This window comes from Oncorhynchus clarkii, chromosome 18 (genome assembly GCF_045791955.1).
Source record: "Oncorhynchus clarkii lewisi isolate Uvic-CL-2024 chromosome 18, UVic_Ocla_1.0, whole genome shotgun sequence".
In the NCBI taxonomy this organism is placed as follows: Eukaryota; Metazoa; Chordata; class Actinopteri; order Salmoniformes; family Salmonidae; genus Oncorhynchus; species Oncorhynchus clarkii.
In genome coordinates this window covers 4,776,754-4,798,657 of record NC_092164.1, presented here as the reverse complement: position 1 = coordinate 4,798,657, position 21,904 = coordinate 4,776,754, and the positions used below count along the sequence as shown (strand labels likewise).

At 45.9% G+C, this 21,904-nt stretch overlaps 2 protein-coding genes across 3 annotated transcripts in view; one reads left to right on the top strand and one right to left on the bottom strand.

Annotated features, from left to right (window-relative positions):
- The first annotated feature begins 438 nt into the window (after positions 1 to 438).
- On the top strand, positions 439 to 11,167 carry LOC139372912 (uncharacterized). Its single transcript, XM_071112770.1, has 8 exons — positions 439 to 643; positions 795 to 968; positions 2,557 to 2,721; positions 3,240 to 4,364; positions 5,811 to 5,933; positions 7,909 to 8,115; positions 9,909 to 10,046; positions 10,361 to 11,167. Exons 1-8 carry the CDS (start codon positions 583 to 585, stop codon positions 10,513 to 10,515), a joined length of 2,148 nt encoding a protein of 715 aa, XP_070968871.1. The 5' UTR covers positions 439 to 582; the 3' UTR covers positions 10,516 to 11,167.
- Positions 10,531 to 21,904, bottom strand: part of LOC139372911 (phosphorylase b kinase regulatory subunit alpha, liver isoform-like) — a 29,314-nt gene continuing 17,940 nt past the window's right edge. The window contains exons 24-30 of one of the 2 annotated variants that reach the window (XR_011627496.1): positions 21,649 to 21,778; positions 20,325 to 20,426; positions 18,703 to 18,821; positions 16,094 to 16,242; positions 14,641 to 14,874; positions 12,836 to 13,036; positions 10,531 to 12,336 (exon numbers count right to left, since the gene is read on the bottom strand). Coding sequence is in view for 1 of the 2 variants with exons in the window: in XM_071112769.1 (XP_070968870.1) it covers positions 12,163 to 12,336; positions 12,836 to 13,036; positions 14,641 to 14,874; positions 16,094 to 16,147; positions 18,703 to 18,821; positions 20,325 to 20,426; positions 21,649 to 21,778 (1,014 nt within the window). In the remaining variant the exon portion in view is untranslated. The remainder of the gene's footprint in view (positions 12,337 to 12,835; positions 13,037 to 14,640; positions 14,875 to 16,093; positions 16,243 to 18,702; positions 18,822 to 20,324; positions 20,427 to 21,648; positions 21,779 to 21,904) is intronic. The other variant, XM_071112769.1, reaches the window with a different exon arrangement.

The window sequence follows — 21,904 nt, the reverse complement described above, 5'->3', positions numbered from 1 at the left end:
ATGTTGTATAATGTGATGTGTAGCTTTAAATGCTCTTTACTGGCTGTTTCCTTACTCGGTTGGTTCACATTTGTATTCGGTGTGTGTGTTTATGCACATGTTTGTGCATGCATGTAGAGGTGGGTGTGTATTGGAAGCCCCATAATTATAAAGCAATGTGTGAGCACTGTTAAACACACCTCGTACTTCTGACTGACAGGTAGGGAGGCCAAATGGCAGGACCAGCCTCTCTCAGGAGGGTCGGAGGCATTCCACAGGTCTGGTGTTCAGGATCACACACACAAACAGGACAACACACACACAGGACAACATATGCATGCGAACACGCACACTCAGAACTACACGGTGCCAGAGAATCACAGATACGGAGAAAGAGAGGGAGGATGGGAGAGAAGAGTAAAGAGAGAGGAGTAGAGCGAGGGAGAGGAAGGGAAAGAGAGAAGAGTAGAGAGAGGGAGAGGAAGGGAGAGAGAGGAGTAGATCGAGGGAGAGGAAGGGAAAGAGAGAGAAAAGAGTAGAGAGAGTGAGAGGAAGGGAGAGAGAGAAAGAGTAGAGCACCTCAGTCTGTTGTAGGGAGAGACCATGGGGGCTCTGACAGGGCTTCTCTCTGCGCTAGTCGCTCTGCTATGGACCCTCCCTCCAGGTCAGTCAGTCTGTCTACCATGTCAACTGGTTTGGATTTCATCTATTGGATCTCTTATTTCTGTTTGTTTGGTAAAAAAGGACTTTTGAGATCAATGGGAACTCCTCGTGGCATCAGACTGTCTTTATGTTGACCTCTGTTCTGTCTCCAGGGTCATTGGGTGAGGAATGCAGTAGTTTCAGACACGTGGAAAACGGTAGAACATTCTTCCGTTACAGCGGGCTGTATGTGGCGTTCACCTGTAACCCTGGCTATAAGATCCATGGATATAGAACCAACAGCTGTGTGTCTGGACAGTGGACCAGGGAACCTCCCGTGTGTGTCGGTAAGTGACTTGAGTTTGATACATGTATTTACAAGTTACACGTCTCTCTCTCAATTTCTCAATAGCAAGGCTATGCTCACTGAGTCTGATGGTAGTCAAAGCTCTTCTTAAGTTTGGGTCAGTCACAGTGGTCAGGTATTCTGCCACTGTGTACTCTCTGTGTAGGGCCAAATAGCATTCTAGTTTGCTCTGTTTATTTGTTAATTCTTTCCAATGTGTCAAGTAATTATCTTTTTGTTTTCTCATGATTTTCTTGGGTCTAATTGTGCTGTTGTCCTGTTCTACGTTGTACACGGAGGAGTCTCAATTTGGTGTTTGTCCCATTTTGTAAAGTCTTGGTTGGTGAGCGGACCCCAGACCTCACAACCATAAAGGGCAATGGGCTCTATGACTGATTCAAGTATTTTTAGCCAGATCCTAATTGGTATGTTGAATTTTATGTTCCTTTTGATGGCATAGAATGCCCTTCTTGCCTTGTCTCTCAGATCGTTCACAGCTTTGTGGAAGTTACCTGTGGCGCTGATGTTTAGGGCCAGGGTATGTATAGTTTTTTGTGTGCTCTAGGGCAATGGTGTCTAGATGGAATTTGTATTTGTGGTCCTGGCAACTGGACCTTCTTTGGAACACCACATTCTTTGTCTTACTGAGATTTACTGTCAGGGCCCAGGTCTGACAGGGCCCAGGTCTGACAGGGCCCAGGTCTGTCAGGGCCCAGGTCTGTCAGGGCCCAGGTCTGTCAGGGCCCAGGTCTGTCAGGGCCCAGGTCTGACAGGGCCCAGGTCTGACAGGGCCCAGGTCTGTCAGGGCCCAGGTCTGTCAGGGCCCAGGTCTGTCAGGGCCCAGGTCTGTAAGGGCCCAGGTCTGACAGGGCCCAGGTCTGACAGGGCCCAGGTCTGACAGGGCCCAGGTCTGACAGGGCCCAGGTCTGACAGAATCTGTGCAGAAGATCTAGGTGCTGCTGTAGGCCCTCCTTGGTTGGGGACAGATCTAGGTGATGCATCACCAATTGATGTATATGTTGAAGAGGGTGAGGCTTAAGCTGCATCCCTGTCTCACCCCACGGCCCTGTGGAAAGAAATGTGTGTGTTTTTTGCTCTCTCTCTCTCTCTCCCTCCCTCCCTCCCTCCCTCCCTCCCTCCCTCCCTCCCTCCCTCCCTCCCTCCCTCCCTCCCTCCCTCCCTCCCTCCAAGGGGCTTTATCGGCATGGGAAATATGTGTTTGCATTGCTAAAGCAAGTGAAATAAACAAAAAGTGAACAGTAAATATTACACTCACAGACGTTCCAAAAGAATAGAGACATTTCAAATGTCATATTATGTCTATATAGAGTGTTGTAATGTTATGCAAATAGTTAAAGTACAAAAGGGAAAATAAATAAATATAGGTTGTATTTACAATGGTGTTTGTTCTTCACTGGTTGCCCTTTTCTTGTGGCAACAGGTCACAAATCTTGCTGCTGTGATGTCACAATGTGGTATTTCACCCAGTAGATATGGGAGTTGATCAAAATTGGATTTCTCTCTCTCTCTCTCTTTCTTTCTCTCTTTCTCTTCTAATCTGTGTTGAATATCCTGTGTGTGTATTCCAGCCTCTGGGTGTCCCAGCCCAGGGGATCTCCTGCAGGGGGTTACCAGTGTGACAGAGGACGGGTCCTGGGCTCTCTTCAGCTGTGATGCTGGCTACAGGCTCTATGGACACTCACTGCTCTACTGCAAGGGTCAGAACTGGAACGGCACCAAGCCTGTCTGCAAGGGTGAGAGACTTGACTTACTGACTTTGTCCTCTTTGCCCCCTTGGTGAGCGTCCACCGTGGCCCTCCACCTCTCTCTTTTCAGTGTGAGGCCTGAGCGTGAGACAGCTGTAGATTACTATCAGCATGGTAATCTACAGTAGGCTACCTCCTTCATGTGGACTAATTTTGAAACATACCCTGTAATCTGATTTTTACCCTGCTTTAAACGAAGGCATCGATTGATGATGTCTCCTGGTATTGATCCTCCTCTGTGCCTCTCCCTCCTAGAGTCTGATGATGTCTCCTGGTATTGATCCTCCTCTGTGCCTCTCCCTCCTAGAGCCTGATGATGTGTCCTGGTATTGATCCTCCTCTGCGCCTCTCCCTCCTAGAGTCTGATATGATGTCTCCTGATCCTCCTCTGTGCCTCTCCCCTCCTAGAGTCTGATATGATGTCTCCTGATCCTCCTCTGTGCCTCTCCCCTCCTAGAGTCTGATATGATATCTCCCGGTCCTCCTCTGTGCCTCTCCCCTCCTAGAGTCTGATATGATGAGTTCATGGAAGCAGAAGGAGCCCACCGTCCCGATGCCCAGGATCCAGAGCCAGAACCTTGACGTGCTGTCTGCTCTGAAGAACCACCTACAGCTTCACTACAATACCATCGCTAACACCGCCTCCAAGCCCGTGTTGCTGGCCAACGCACCACCTAAAGACCCCCACACCCACCTAAAAGACCCACACTCCATAGCCCGCAGCCCCAAAACTCACCATGTGGAGGAGAATTTGAAAGACACCAGGGATCTAACAGACAGAGAAGGGGCCCCTGAGAATCCCACTAGACCTCAGGCCTCCACATCCTCCTCTGCCACTACAGAGACCATTACTTCCACATCCAGCCTGCCGGTCGCTGAAGGGTATTGGCACCAGGGGACCTCTATAGCCCAGGCTATGCAGGAGGATTCATTACCCAGGAAGGCGGTGCTGCCAGGGGCCACCCAGTTGGAGCCTGGCCAGGGCGTTACGGAGCCAGCAGATGTGAGCAGCACAGACACACAGGAGCCCCGTCCTCAGAGACCCACTGAGACCGGCTCCACAAGCTTCATCAACTCCAGCAGCACCACCAGCCACTGGGTCAATGGAACAGACACGTATGGTCGTCACATCCAAGTGAAGGAGACTGCATCATTATCTGATGATGATGATGATGGTGGTGAAACTCATCGACGCAACGTGACCTCTCCGGACTGGGCATCAAACGGGTCCTCACAGGACAGTGAAACCGACACAAGTGACAGTCATCACAGTCAGGCGAACGAGACGTCGTCGTCGCCATTGTCCGGCGATGATGGTGAAACCTCTGGACACAATGGGACCTCATCGTATCTCTCTTTAAACAGGTCAGACCAGCATCTTATTAAGGGTGCTACAAACACAGAGGAGCTGCCCAGGCCTGTGACCCTAAACAGGCGTCCGCTGTGCCCTTACCCTCCCCTGCCAGCTCATGGCACCTTCTACTTCCGTCCGGTAGACAACCCCGGTCCCCGGGACTACAAACACTACATCCAGTACGCCTGCTATGCAGGGTACACCCTGGCCCACGGGGATATCCACAGCTACTGTCTGCAGGCTGGACGGTGGAGTGGTCTCACCCCGGTCTGCTTGGGTAAGTCACTGCTCTATCATGCCCCATTGTGATGCCTCTCTACAGATTCTGTACTACCAAACTGAAGAGCTACAGAAAGGCCATAGAAGCTTTGTTCAGGACGTATGTTGCCGTGTTCACCTCATCGACTGTGTCCTCTGTGTTTGGGCAGGTGAGAAGTTAAGGGTCCCTGTACTTAACCCTGTTAGTTGCTGTGTAGAGATGATGTGTAGAGATGATGTGTAGACATGTGTATAGATGATGTGTGGAGATGTGTAGAGATGAGGTGGAGATGATGTGTAGAGATGATGTGTATAGATGATGTGTAGAGATGATGTGTAGAGATGATGTGTAGAGATGATGTGTGGAGATGAGGTGTGGAGATGAAGTGTGGAGATGATGTGTATAGATTGTGTGGAGATGAGGTGTGGAGATAAGTATAGATGATGTGCATAGATGTGTTAGGAGAGAAAGAGGTAATGAAAGGAGACATGTGCAGCTCTCTCTGTTTTCTACATTATTACCTCAGTGACATCAGAATATCTGTTACACGCATCATCTCTCACTAACTGACTAACTGAGTGACTGACCAGGAAGTCAGTGCTGTGCTTGGTAGACTGTGGCAGCCGGTCCCAATTCACTTCTTTCCCCTTCCTCTTGGAACTAACTCTTTGATGGGTAGGGAGTGGATTGGGACCAGCTGTGTCTGTTGGAAGACAGTCCTGTTTTAAATTGCTGGGGCTCAGTGAAGGTAAAGTCTAAATGCAGGAGTGGCCAACACTACTCCTGGAGAGTCACCCTCCTGCAGGGTCTTTATTCCAGCCCTACTCCTGGAGAGTCACCCCCCTGCAGGGTCTTTATTCCAGCCCTACTCCTGGAGAGTAACCCTCCTCCAGGGTCTTTATTCCAGCCCTACTCCTGGAGAGTCACCCTCCTGCAGGGACTTTATTCCAGCCCTATCATAACACATACAGCCTGCACACCTGCTATAGTCCTATACAGAGTCCCAATCACCTTTAATCACCAAGCACATTTACATGTACCAAACATTTGATCTGGTGAAATGTTACCAGACAATAAACAGAATATACAGACAGACCATACAGACAGACAGGATATACAGACAGGATATACAGACAGACCATACAGACAGACAGGATATACAGACAGGATATACAGACAGACCATACAGACAGACAGGATATACAGACAGACCATACAGACAGACAGGATATACAGACAGGATATACAGACAGACCTTACAGACAGACAGGATATACAGACAGACCATACAGACAGACAGGATATACAGACAGACCATACAGACAGACAGGATATACAGACAGACCATACAGACAGACAGGATATACAGACAGGATATACAGACAGGATATACACAAAATAAATATGTAATACAGACATGAGACACTGACTCCCCCATCTCTAACCTCTGACCTCTAACCCTAGAGGTGACCCCCTGCGCCCTGAACAACGGAGGCTGTTCCCAGCTGTGTAGTGTGAACCAGGAACAAGCTCAGTGTCACTGCAGACCAGGCTTCATCCTGTTAGAGGATCACCGTACCTGTAGAGGTCAGTCAAACATTCAATCGAGGTGAGAGACGTGTGTTTGAACCCAGGGTCTCCTGTGCAACACCAGACAGTGTTCACCCATTGCGATAAAGCCGTAGCAAGTACTCAAGGGACGTGTTTCACTGAAACAACTGGTGTAAGAGCTACTACACATGCACTATGCTTTGTGGTAGAAATAAGTATTTCACTTTATGAGCCCAAAACCCCTAGTCAGTGTTGTGTTTGTGCTCTTCCTTGTTGGGGGGAGATCAAATGTCTTGTTTTTGTTGCCTTGACTAGCCAAGATGTCTTCCTCCACAGTCTCTGACTAGCCAAGATGTCTTCCTCCACAGTCTCTGACTAGCCAAGATGTCTTCCTCCACAGTCTCTGACTAGCCAAGATGTCTTCCTCCACAGTCTCTGACTAGCCAAGATGTCTTCCTCCAGTCTCTGACTAGCCCAGATGTCTTCCTCCAGTCTCTGACTAGCCAAGATGTCTTCTGTCCACAGTCTCTGACTAGCCAAGATGTCTTCCTCCACAGTCTCTGACTAGCCAAGATGTCTTCCTCCACAGTCTCTGACTAGCCAAGATGTCTTCCTCCACAGTCTCTGACTAGCCAACATGTCTTCTGTCCACAGTCTCTGACTAGTCAAGATGTCTTCCTCCACAGTCTCTGTATAAAGAACAGCTGTAGTGTCTGCACCAACAGGGTCTACAATGTGATCACGATGCCCCCTAAATTCAATGATGTTTTTACAGCCTGAGAATCCTCCATTTAGAGCTATACATTCTTGATCCAAAACATCTTTAACACTCTGATCACAAGGCAGCACTGCAGAGGAACAAGCTACAGCCTGAGGAAAGACCCCGTTAATATATGTTTCATGATCTCTGTTCCACGGTGCACCTACAAAGTAGTCTCTTGTGACAGCTGGACATTTGGTTTTGGGTGTCGAGTCAATAACTTGGGTCAAATTATCCACCTTAAAAGGTTGAAATTGGCTTCTGTTAAAAAAAAGTGTTTAGCAGTTGAGTAAATACTTTCTCACTCTTTCTATTTTCCCTCAACAGTTTATTTCCAGGTAGTAACCCATCATTTGCGTCTCAGAATAAAGCACTACCATGATTCACTGTCTATAGACAGGTGGTTGAATGAACAGGTGGTTTTCTCCTGTAGACAGAGCTGACTAGCACAATATCTACACATGCTATAATCTGTCTGACTCAGACAGGCATACCATACAGCAGAGATAAATATTCATTTACACATTCCTATAGGACAGCAGTGGTGTAAACACACACACACCTACACACACACACACACACACACACACACACATCTACATACACACACACACACACACACACACACACACACACACACACACACATCTACATACACACACACACACACACACACACACACACACACACACACACACACACACACACACACACACACACACACACACACACAGCTACAGGTGCTCTCCTGGGAAAGAGCAGGAGCTCAACTAGCAGGTACAGTAGTTGATATATCTTCCTGAGTTGTTTTCCACACACTGCAGCTTCCTCTATAAAGCAGATGTTTTTCAACCCAGTCTGTTAGTCTCTGTATTTGTCATATTGAAACCAGACCACTGAGACCAGGGCTGCCGATCCAATCAGTGGAACAGAAGAGGTGGATGTTAGCGAACACATACTGTTGTCGCAGCAGAACGCTGAACACGGACACGATCAAAACAAAAGGCCATCGTCACACATCACCTTTGTCGTTTCATGAAAGCCAACGGTGCATGCCTGGTCTCCATGGTAATGAGGTGTGCCAGAGCGAGACAGAGAGAATCAAAGCGAGACAGAGCTGCTCTACTCTTTCATCTCGGGGCCTTTGTGACATCAGCATCAGACAGGCCACTTTCCTAATTGTGTGTGTTCCTGTGCGTACGCACGAACGTGTGTTTTAAACACATACCTGTGTGTGTGTCCTCGGCGCAGATGTGGATGAGTGTGTGGAGGGCCAGCAGCAACAGCGCTGCCAGCAGACCTGCGTCAACACCTTTGGCTCGTTCCGCTGCTCTTGCCCCTACGGACACACCCTGGCTGGGGACGGAAGGGCCTGTGTGGCTGAGTGTCCCACAGGGTACAGGAAACAACCCTCAACCCCGATACCTGGAGGAAACCTGTCCAGAAAGGAGTGTGTAGGTAGGAGACACTGGGATGCCGTAGGTTTAGCAGAAATGAATAGAATGCCACAATTTTTAATTAGACTAGTGGAACATCTCTCTCTCTTAATTACCCTCGCGGAAATCTAATTAGCATAATCCTCCCATTAAAAATCCATCAATTTATGCTAGAGACATCTCAATGCACCACATCAGCCGATGTCACACTTCTGCGGTGAAAGGTGACAGAGCTAGAGCGGTGTTTGTCAGGCCATGAGGCATCCCGAAAATCACTCTCTCAAAATATTGTCTGTAGGGCCTCCCGGGTGGCGCAGTGGTTAAGGGCGCTGTACTGCAGCGCCAGCTGTGCCACCAGAGACTCTGGGTTCGTGCCCAGGCTCTGTCGCAACCAGCCTTCGTCTCTCCCGAGCCCGTACGGGAGTTGTAGATAGTAGCTACTAACAATTGGATACCACGAAATTGGGGGTGAAAAAAAAATATATATATATATATATATATATATATATATTGTCTGTAGCGTCCGAACATCTCTATGGAAAGATTAGACTCAAGAACATGATGGGGTTCTCCCTTTTGCTCTATGACCCCCCACAAGCATCTTGGGACACTTCTGAAGTTGGTACAGACGATCTGCCAACTTCTGTCTGTCGCATCCAAACTGTTTGGGCTACACACTAATATGACCCCTCTGTGGAAAGGTCAGACTCTCACAAACACGTATTTTGATCTACAACGCTCACAAGACTCTTATGAAGGGTCCCCAGTACCAGTTGAAAAAATGTATGGAAGTATACAATACCAGCGAAAAGTTTGGACACCTCCTCATTCAAGGGTTTTTCTTCATTTTTACTATTTATTATCTACATTGTATAATAATGAAGACATCAAAACTATGAAATAACACAAATGGAATAATGTAGTAACCAAAAAAAGTTGTAAAAAATCTAAATGTATTTTAGATTTTAGATTGTTCAAAGTACCCACCCTTTGCCTTGATGACAGCTTTGCACACTCTTGACATTCTCTCAACCAGCTTCATGAATAATGCTTTTCCAATGGTCTTGAAGGAGTTCCCACATATGCTGAGCACTGCTTTTCCTTCACTCTGCAGTCCAACTCATCCCAAACCATCTCAATTGGGTTGAATTCGGATGATTGTGGAGGCCAGGTCATCTGATGCAGCACTCCATCACTCTCCTTCTTAGTCAAATTGCCCTTACACAGCCTGGAGGTGAGTTTTGGGTCATTGTCCTGTTAGTAATTGTCCCACTAAGGCCAAACCACATGGGATGGCGTATTGCTGCAGAATGCTATGGTAGCCATGCTGGTTAAGTGTGCCTTCAAGACTGTTGGAAAAGCATTCCAGATGAAGCTGGTTGAGAGAATGTCAAGTGTGTGCAAAGCTGTCATGAAGGCAAAGGGTGGCAACTATGAAGAATCTGAAATATAAAATATATTTTTTATTTGTTTAACACTTTTTTGTTTAGCTCATGATTCCATTGTTATTTCATAGTTTTGATGTCTCCACTATTATTGTACAACGTAGAAAATAGTAAAAAATAAAGAAAAACCCTGGAATGAGTAGGTGTGTCCAAACTTTTGACTGGTACTGTATATATTTTATACTTCAAGTGGTCTTAAAATTCTAAAATAAAATAACTAAATTATCCTTGGTAATGACATTCTTAAAACAATTCCACATAGCTTAGTGGAATCAATAGAAAATAGATACAACAATGTCATTCAGCAAACAGAATGCGTATGGCGATCAGGTTGTCTTCAACTGCTGGAATGACACTGATCCTTTTACAGACATCAATGAATGTGAGGAGCCAGAGGTCAGTGTACCTGGACACAGGTGTCAGTGGAAGTGTGTGAACCTGCCTGGCTCCCACCGCTGTATCTGTCCCAGAGGCTACAAACTGTCCTCAGACAGACACCACTGCAGAGGTGAGATGAATACACATCCATACTAACACACACACACATCCACACCCACCCACACACACACCCACCCACCCAACACACACCCACACATCCACACCCACCCACCCACACACACCCACACACACATCCACACCCACCCACACACACACCCACCCACCCACCCACCCACACACACACCCACCCACCCACACACACACATCCACACACACCCACCCACACGATAATTGATGAAAACGGAAGTCTTTGACAAATCTACGATCACAAATCACTTCCAATGATATTTCCCTGACCAGCCCTTTGCCCTGTTTCATCAACAGATATCAACGAGTGCGGCCGTAAGAATGGTGGCTGCTCTCACCTGTGCCTGAACCATAAAGGAAGTCACCAGTGTTCCTGTCCTGCCTCTCACCGCCTCTCCCCCTACAGTAGGAGGAAGTGTCAGCCAAGGAAAGAACTGCAGAGTAATGTGTAGCAGAGATCGTGTGGAGATCATTTAAATATCATTTATTCCATTGCTTCTACACCATCCCTCTGTTCGGCCCTTGAACAATGACTTCTACAATTGAATCTACATTTTGTCAGGCTTTAGATGTATTTTTTGGTTAAATCATCACTGAGAACAGTATAAAAACTATTAAAATGTTATTGTCACATCCAGAACATCTGTAACATTGAATAGAGGCTTGGACTGCATATTACAGACATTATAGCTGAAGAGAAACCAGAAGAACACGTTTATTAGTTTAGGGATTTAATTGATGGCATTTCAATATATTTCCCTCAAATGATGACATTGTTGTTTTACAAGGTAGTGTGAATGAATGAGTAAAAACATAATGAAATCATGGTGGCAGACACTGTGATAATAGTTTAGTAGAATTGATCCCCTTCAAAATGTCCTCAACTTGGTCCATGTGTCAAAATGTCCTCAACTGCAGACTTATAACATGGTCATGTCCATAGGAATATCAAATGTAATTTTTTGATTAAAAGTGACAGTATTAATTGTACTTTAGTCTGTTACATAAACAGTCATAGTACTTTGTTAAAAATACATTATTTCTATGTATCCACTATATTTATAGTCTCTTTTTAAATATATAAAATAAAGTTAGACACAAAAACAGAACTGTTTCAGCCTCAGTCGTCCTTAACTGCAGAACAGATTCTCCCTTCCCTTATGGTCTCAACTGTAAGCCTGCTGGGATGCTAATGTCTAACACACAGTGTTGTACTGAATGACTACGGCTATAAAAGGCTGAAATATGGCATGAACCACTGTTGGACTGATTCAACCATGTTATATATATATAATCACATTGTCATTATTTTACTTCACAGATAAACATTCACATTAGCAGCTATGAAGGCATTGCTGACATGCTCCGGGTACATATGGATAAATGCACAGTATTTGTGACACATACAGTGGTGATGATGAACCACACCTCAGATAACATGAGAGGTAAATGTCGTTGTACAGTGGGATGAAAGGTACAGTCAGCTGCAGTACTTCAACACAGGATAACATAGTAACTTCTGGATAGGTTTATAACCCCACAACACAGGGTGAGACTGATACAATAGAGGAGGGTTAGGTAAAATACACTCATTATATCATATTAGATCATTTTAAACAACTCCGTCTGATTTACACATATATATTAAATGTTAAAATTATAAATAATTTTAGTACTGCGTGTCGTCCAACACTCAAAATAAAAAACAAACATATTTAATTATAATTAATTATATATTTAATTTTAAACCTGCTATATTATTGATTATAATCAATCAATTAGCTGCAATAAAACTCCTTTGAGTAGAGTGTGTTGTGAATATCTTAGTCATAGGTCATAGGTCAAACCCCATCCAACTTCCTACCTAAGTCTAGTTCACCCCTTTCTCTCTGAAGTGTGCACTCATTCACTTCAAGAATTCAATCCAATGATTTTAAATCATCCTTGAATGGGAGTGAACGAGTGTACACTTGGGGAGAATTGGAACTAGGCAGTAGTATTTTGTTCCACACTATATATATATATTACTTGACTACTCTCTTGATAGCTGCCTGCGAGGCCAGGGAGAGAGTGCTCTACATCAAACCCAGTCTGATACCTCATTGCATGAGACAGGTAGACTGTGGCAGGAAGTCTTGTAGGTATGTGACCACAGCCTTGGAGAGGTAGGTCATGGTACCGTAGCTGCCACTAGGGGCGCTGTCATAGAAGAAGTGACATATCCCCGTGGCTGGATCCTTCTCCAGGAAGTACTCGTTGGCTCCATGGGTCCTCTGGAACATAGAGGACATGGCTGATAGGTAGATACAGATCATGTTGTCTATAGTTAGAGAATAGGTCTTACTCCAACCTGAGGCGTGGGGCTCGGATCCCACTTCTGACTCCATGTTATGTTATGATAGTCATATGGACGAGTCAGGCAGAGACACGTGACTCTAGTTAACATGATAATATGGCAACGATACAGGACAGACATCACTGAACTGGACCATTACACAATTAACCCTTTACAGGGCATTACTTTCTAGAGACAATTACACATTAACCCTTTACAGGACATTACTTTCTAGTGACCATTTCTGTGGCCTTGTTTCCACCCTGAGATTGGAAGCGTGGGGGTTCGATCCCCGGTCGAGTCAAACCAAACACTTTAAAATGGGACCCGATGCGTCTCTGCCTGCAGATGTTCCAGAGGGTGTAGTTACTCGTACATCACGCTATAGAAACAGGAAATAGGCTCCTGCCCTATGGGCCGTTCTGGCTCAGACTTACCTGGTCCTGTAAGAAGAGGTCATTGGCCATGTGTACGATGCGGTCGATCAGGATGATTCCTCCGATGTTGTCCACATCCATGTCAGCCACCAGCGTCAGCACCATCACAGCCTCCACCAGCAGCTGTCGGTACTCTGGCTGGGGGACGTGGTTCAGAACAGACTCCACGTGCACCGCAAACTTGATCTCGCCTTCTGTCATCTGGCAGGCAGGGACACGACGTCAGAGTCAGAACGCTTTCCCAGACACAGATGGAATCTCCATCAAGGGATCTGTCTGTGCCAATCACAGTGCCTGAAAGGAAATCTTATTTCCTACTATTATAGGAAGCAACATTTGTTCTAAATGTGAAACACTGAGAGATTTTCCTTGATGCCGTGCTGCTGTTTGGGGGTCTAGGGGGGTTACTGCACATTATTAATAGAGTTGTAAAAAGGGCTATATAAATACCATTTATATACCAATCAATCTATACCAATCAATCTATTGATTTGACTACATACCTCTCTGGTAGTGGAGCACGTATCTATCTATAGACAGACTGACACTACATACCTCTCTGGTAGTGGAGGAAGACAGCACGTATCCATCTATAGACAGACCGTGACACTACATACCTCTCTGGTAGTAGAGGAAGACAGCACGTATCCATCTATAGACAGACTGTGACACTACATACCTCTCTGGTAGTGGAGGAAGACAGCACGTATCCATCTATAGACAGACTGACACGACATACCTCTCTGGTAGTAGAGGAAGACAGCACATATCCATCTATAGACAGACCGTGACACTACATACCTCTCTGGTAGTGGAGGATGTATCCATCTATAGACAGACTGTGACACTACATACATACCTCTCTGGTAGTGGAGGAAGACAGCACATATCCATCTATAGACAGACCGTGACACTACATACCTCTCTGGTTGTGGAGGATGTATCCATCTATAGACAGACTGTGACACTACATACATACCTCTCTGGTAGTGGAGGAAGACAGCACGTATCCATCTATAGACAGACCGTGACACTACATACCTCTCTGGTAGTGGAGCACGTATCCATCTATAGACAGACTGACACTACATACCTCTCTGGTAGTGGAGGAAGACAGCACGTATCCATCTATAGACAGACTGACACTACATACCTCTATGGTAGTGGAGCACATATCCATCTATAGACAGACTGACACTACATACCTCTCTGGTAGTGGAGGAAGACAGCACGTATCCATCTATAGACAGACTGACACTACATACCTCTCCGGTAGTGGAGCACGTATCCATCTATAGACAGACTGTGACACTACATACTTCTCTAGTAGTAGAGGAAGACAGCACGTATCCATCTATAGACAGACCGTGACACTACATACCTCTCCGGTAGTGGAGGAAGACAGCACGTATCCATCTATAGACAGACTGACACTACATACCTCTCCGGTAGTGGAGCACGTATCCATCTATAGACAGACTGTGACACTACATACCCCTCTGGTAGTGGAGGAAGACAGCACGTATCCATCTATAGACAGACCGTGACACTACATACCCCTCTGGTAGTGGAGGAAGACAGCACGTATCCATCTATAGACAGACCGTGACACTACATACCTCTCTAGTAGTAGAGGAAGACAGCACGTATCCATCTATAGACAGACTGTGACACTACATACCTCTCTGGTAGTGGAGGAAGACAGCACGTATCCATCTATAGACAGGCCGTGACACTACATACCTCTCTGGTAGTGGAGGAAGACAGCACGTATCCATCTATAGACAGACCGTGACACTACATACCTCTCTGGTAGTAGAGGAAGGCAGCACGTATCCATCTATAGACAGGCCGTGGCACTTCTGCAGGATCTTCCACACCTTCTGGTAGAAGCCCATTGGGACCCTGTTGATGGCCCCATCCAGCCGTCTCCTCCTCAGCCACTGACCCTGCCGCTCCTCCCACTGCAGGTGGCTGTCTGACCCCCCGGGGCCTACAGGGGACAGGATACCACTGGGGGTGGAGGGGCTGCTGCACCGCTACAGGGGGAGATGTGTGTTCATATACGCACGCAGAGGTACAAACACACACACACACACACACACACACACACACACACACACACACACACACACACACACACACACACACACACACACACACACACACACACACACACACACACACACACACACACACACACACACACACACACACATACATAGACTGACCAGGTGAATTCAGGTCAAAGCCATGATCCCTTGTTGATGTAACTTGTTAAATCCACTTCAAATCAGTATAGATGAACGGGAGGAGACAGGTTAAAGAAGGATGTTTTTGCCTTGAGACATGGATTGTGTATGTGTGCCATTCAGAGGGTGAATGGGCAAGACAAAAGATTTAAGTGCCTTTGAACGGGGTATGGTAGTAGGTGCCAGGCACACCGGTTTGTGTAAAGAACTGCAACGCTGCTGTGTGTTTCACGCTCAACAGTTTCCTGTGTGTATCAAGAATGGTCCACCACCCAAAGGGTAGGAGTCAACATGGGCCAACATGCTACAGGCCAGTACATGTTACCATGACGACACCAGCATGCTACAGGCCAGTACATGTTACCATGATGACACCAGCATGCTACAGGCCAGTACATGTTACCATGATGACACCAGCATGCTACAGGCCAGTACATGTTACCATGACGGCACCAGCATGCTACAGGCCAGTACATGTTACCATGATGACACCAGCATGCTACAGGCCAGTAAATGTTACCATGACGGCACGGCACCAGCATGCTACAGGCCAGTACATGTTACCATGACGGCACCAGCATGCTACAGGCCAGTAAATGTTACCATGATGACACCAGCATGCTACAGGCCAGTACATGTTCCATGACGACACCGGCATGCTACAGGCCAGTAAATGTTACCATGACGACACCAGCATGCTACAGGCCAGTACATGTTCCATGACGACACCGGCATGCTACAGGCCAGTAAATGTTACCATGATGACACCAGCATGCTACAGGCCAGTAAATGTTACCATGATGACACCAGCATGCTACAGGCCAGTAAATGTTACCATGATGACACCAGCATGCTACAGGCCAGTACATGTTACCATGACGACACCAGCATGTTAGTACAGCAAGCATAAGGCAATGTAACGAAGAAAGACAACCGTTCAGAGTGAACCTCGTCTGCGTGGTCTAGTGAACATGGGACAATGAGGGAGACATGGTTCATGGTTTACCGTGGAACGGGGAGAGGTGACGTTGCTGCTGATGGAATAGCCACTGTTACTCATCTGGAAAGGATCAACACGGAGAAGACGTCATGTTGTCGTCGAGGGAGAGACACAGAAGGAGGGGATGACGGCGTGAAGGAAAGTCAAACTCACACCTTGTAAATACAGTTTAGATTATGATCAAACATCAGACACCGTTAAAGATGTGGGCTAGAAAACAGGCAAACATGATCAGCAGCTCAGCATGAGGTAAGGCACTACTGACTGTATTCTAGTACAGCTGGTATGAATGGGCTTTCAGCTGGTGGCTTCATGTCATGTTATGATGGTTGGTTTCATTATGGTCTAGCTGTGGAGATTAGAGCTGATGAGGCAATATGACTATTAACTAACAAACTCAACCCACGCTGATCGAACGAGACGAGTCATCCAACTGCAATCAGAACCATACAACATTACAACATTACTACTATAGACAAAGAGCATTCTGTCGTCATGTCTTCTAACTAGAATCAAACATACAGAAAGAGCATTAGGCCTATACTAACCTGTAGATTATATTATAGAGGATTAGGTCTATACTAACCTGTAGATTATATTATAGAGGATTAGGTCTATACTAACCTGTAGATTATATTATAGAGCATTAGGTCTATACTAGCCTGTAGATTATATTATAGAGCATTAGGTCTATACTAACCTGTAGATTATATTATAGAGGATTAGGTCTATACTAACCTGTAGATTATATTATAGAGGATTAGGTCTATACTAGCCTGTAGATTATATTATAGAGCATTAGGTCTATACTAACCTGTAGATTATATTATAGAGCATTAGGTCTATACTAGCCTGTAGATTAAATTATAGAGGATTAGGTCTATACTAACCTGTAGATTATATTATAGAGGATTAGGTCTATACTAACCTGTAGATTATATTATAGAGGATTAGGTCTATACTAGCCTGTAGATTATATTATAGAGGATTAGGTCTATACTAACCTGTAGATTATATTATAGAGGATTAGGTCTATACTAACCTGTAGATTATATTATAGAGCATTAGGTCTATACTAACCTGTAGATTATATTATAGAGGATTAGGTCTATACTAACCTGTAGATTATATTATAGAGCATTAGGTCTATACTAACCTGTAGATTATATTATAGAGGATTAGGTCTATACTAACCTGTAGATTATATTATAGAGCATTAGGTCTATACTAACCTGTAGATTATATTATAGAGGATTAGGTCTATACTAACCTGTAGATTATATTATAGAGCATTAGGTCTATACTAACCTGTAGATTATATTATAGAGGATTAGGTCTATACTAACCTGTAGATTATATTATAGAGGATTAGGTCTATACTAACCTGTAGATTATATTATAGAGCATTAGGTCTATACTAACCTGTAGATTATATTATAGAGCATTAGGTCTATACTAACCTGTATATTATATTATAGAGGATTAGGTCTATACTAACCTGTAGATTATATTATAGAGGATTAGGTCTATACTAACCTGTAGATTATATTATAGAGCATTAGGTCTATACTAATCTGTAGATTAAATTAGAGCATTAGGTCTATACTAATCTGTAGATTATATTATAGAGGATTAGGTCTATACTAATCTGTAGATTAAATTAGAGCATTAGGTCTATACTAATCTGTAGATTAAATTAGAGCATTAGGTCTATACTAATCTGTAGATTAAATTAGAGCATTAGGTCTATACTAACCTGTAGATTATATTATAGAGCATTAGGTCTATACTAACCTGTAGATTATATTATAGAGGATTAGGTCTATACTAACCTGTAGATTATATTATAGAGGATTAGGTCTATACTAACCTGTAGATTATATTATAGAGGATTAGGTCTATACTAACCTGTAGATTATATTATAGAGGATTAGGTCTATACTAACCTGTAGATTATATTATAGAGGATTAGGTCTATACTAACCTGTAGATTATATTATAGAGCATTAGGTCTATACTAACCTGTAGATTATATTATAGAGGATTAGGTCTATACTAACCTTTAGATTAGATGATAGGTCAAAGGAAATCAGGGGTCTCCAACCTTTTCTAGCATGAGAGCTACTTTTAAATTATGAAACATTTCACAAGATACACATACATTTTTTCCTAGCTTTCAAATAGGCAGTCTTTGTATGTTCCCAAATTCTGTTTTCTTGGGGGAATGTCATTCTGTCTACTCAGAAGACAGTTATTATGATCCCTAACTGGCTACAAAAGCCCACACCCCACAGACACAAAAGGGGCAATATTGTTGGAAATGTCAGATATTGTGTTCCGTTTGGCTTTCAGCCAGTTGTGGCTAACCAGGGGTGGTTGAATGTCAATGTGGATTTGATTGGATAGTAGCCGGGAGCGTGACTTGTCTAATACTAGTGAGATTTGTTTATGACAGTTTACGGTAGAACACGTGAAAAATAAATGCTTTTTCAGAATAGTTTGGCGAGCTACTCATGGGTAGACTGGGAGATACTGGTAGCTTGTGATGGACCTGTTGGAGACCCCTGATGAAGATATTCTCCATGACATGCAATAGTCAGCTGACGTGACCATACCTGTTTGATCTCACGCTTCAGCTTGCGGATGCCGGTGCGCTCCGTCTTAGTGGCCCCAGTGTGACCCAGCTCATGGATGGAGACAGACGGGCTGGTGGCCGAGGACTGCATAGGACGCACTGACACAGGAGAAAGGGAGACAGACACAACAATTCATTTGATTCAATAGAATAGTACTACACCTGCAAAGATACCAGTACACCTGCAAAGATACCAGTACACCTGCAAAGATACCAGTACACCTGCAAAGATACCAGTACACCTGCAAAGATACCAGTACACCTGCAAAGATACCAGTACACCTGCAAAGATACCAGTACACCTGCAAAGATACCAGTACACCTGCAAAGATACCAGTACACCTGCAAAGATACCAGTACACCTGCAAAGATACCAGTACACCTGCAAAGATACCAGTACACCTGCAAAGATACCAGTACACCTGCAAAAATACCAGTACACCTGCAAAGATACCAGTACACCTGCAAAGATTTGAGAAGAATCGGGAAATGTATTAATACTGTAGAAACTACTAATGCTGGCTATGTAGGGGTTGGGGCCAGGTGGCTATGTAGTGGTCAGGCCTAGGGGGCTATGTAGGGGTCTATGTAGGGTTCGGGCCTAGGGGGCTATGTAGGGGTCTATGTAGGGGTCTATGTAGGGGTCTATGTAGGGGTCTATGTAGGGGGCTATGTAGGGGTCGGGGCTAGGGGTCTATGTAGGGGTCGGGGCTAGAGGTCTGTGTAGTTGTCGGGGCTAGGGGTCTATGTAGTGGTCTATGTAGGGGTCTATGTAGGGGTCGGGGCTAGGGGTCTATGTAGGGGTCTATGTAGGGGTCGGGGCTAGGGGTCTATGTAGGGGTCTATGTAGGAGTCTATGTAGGGGTCTATGTAGGAGTCTAAGTAGGGGTCGGGGTCTATGTAGGGGTCGGGGCTAGGGGTCTATGTAGGGGTCTATGTAGGGGTCGGAGCTAGGGGTCTATGTAGGGGTCGGGGCTAGGGGTCTATGTAGGGGTCGGGGCTAAAGGTCTGTGTAGTTGTCGGGCTAGGGGTCTATGTAGTGGTCTATGTAGGGGTCTATGTAGGGGTCGGGGCTAGGGGTCTATGTAGGGGTCTATGTAGGAGTCTATGTAGGGGTCGGGGCTAGGGGTCGGGGTCTATGTAGGGGTCGGGGCTAGGGGTCTATGTAGGGGTCTATGTAGGGGTCGGAGCTAGGGGTCTATGTAGGGGTCGGGGCTAGGGGTCTATGTAGGGGTCTATGTAGGGGTCGGGGCTAGGGGTCGGGGTCTATGTAGGGGTCTCGGTAGGGGTCGGGGCTAGGGGTTGGGGTTAGGGGTCTATGTAGGGGTCGGGGCTAGGGGTCTATGTAGGGGTCGGGGCTAGGGGTCTATGTAGGGGTCGGTGCTAGGGGTCTATGTAGGGGTCGGGCTAGGGGTCTATGTAGGGGTCGGGGCTAGGGGTCTATGTAGGGGTCGGGGCTAGGGGTCTATGTAGGGTTAGCGGCTAGGGGTCTATGTAGTGGTCTATGTAGGGGTCGGGGCTAGGGGGCTATGTAGGGGTCGGGGCTAGGGGTCTATGTAGGGGTCGGGGCTAGGGGTTGATTTGGGATTGGGAAAGACTCACTGCTCCTCTCCACCCCAAACTCCTTCCCACTGAGGATGTGGTGTAGCAGGTTCTTCATGTCTGACGGACTCAAGTTCATCAGGCTCTCAGAGGCCTCCTCCCCTGCAGAGGACAGAGAGAGAGACGCCTGTAACGCTTAGTAGAGAGACTCTGTAAAAACTCCCCAGGCACTTCCACACTAAAAGGCCATTCAGCTCAACATCCAGATACAGTAGTGTTACTACTAACCAGTCTGCTAACCAGGTCTACCTGAAAGAACTACCAGAGCCCTATTCAGATGGTGAGTCTACTGAGGCCTTTAGAACACAGCTGATTATTCTACCATTCTAAGAATGGTACTGAACCCTACCTGAGCAGTGTAGACTGAACCCTACCTGAGCAGTGTAGACTGAACCCCACCTGAGCAGTATAGACTGAACCCTACCTGAGCAGTGTAGACTGAACCCTACCTGAGCAGTGTAGACTGAACCCTACCTGAGCAGTGTAGACTGAACCCTACCTGAGCAGTGCAGACTGAACCCTACCTGAGCAGTGTAGACTGAACCCTACCTGAGCAATGTAGACTGAACCCTACCTGAGCAGTGTAGACTGAACCCTACCTGAGCAGTGTAGACTGAACCCTACCTGAGCAGTGTAGACTGAACCCTACCTGAGCAGTATAGACTGAACCCTACCTGAGCAGTGTAGACTGAACCCTACCTGAGCAGTGTAGACTGAACCCTACCTGAGCAGTGCAGACTGAACCCTACCTGAGCAGTATAGACTGAACCCTACCTGAGCAGTGTAGACTGAACCCTACCTGAGCAGTGTAGACTGAACCCTTCCTGAGCAGTATAGACTGAACCCTACCTGAGCAGTGTAGACTGAACCCTACCTGAGCAGTATAGACTGAACCCTACCTGAGCAGTGTAGACTGAACCCTACATGAGCAGTGTAGACTGAACCCTACCTGAGCAGTGCAGACTGAACCCTACCTGAGCAGTATAGACTGAACCCTACCTGAGCAGTGTAGACTGAACCCTACCTGAGCAGTGTAGACTGAACCCTTCCTGAGCAGTATAGACTGAACCCTACCTGAGCAGTGTAGACTGAACCCTACCTGAGCAGTATAGACTGAACCCTACCTGAGCAGTGTAGACTGAACCCTACCTGAGCAGTATAGACTGAACCCTACCTGAGCAGTGTAGACTGAACCCTACCTGAGCAGTGTAGACTGAACCCTTCCTGAGCAGTATAGACTGAACCCTACCTGAGCAGTGTAGACTGAACCCTACCTGAGCAGTATAGACTGAACCCTACCTGAGCAGTGTAGACTGAACCCTACCTGAGCAGTGTAGACTGCGGGCCAGCTCTGTAGCCATCACCTGCATGATGAGTCCGATTCGGAGACGCAGCATGTCCCCAAACAGAGCCGGCTGGGAGCGGACGTACATGGCCAGGTACACCATGATCTCCTGCATTATCACAATACAGCAGTCGTTACTTTCCCTTCATCGCAGAGACTTGTTACAAAACGGACCAAAGTTTGCTTTGACGTGTCGAGCTAGACTCGCGTCGGGCAGAGAATTTGGACGGAAATG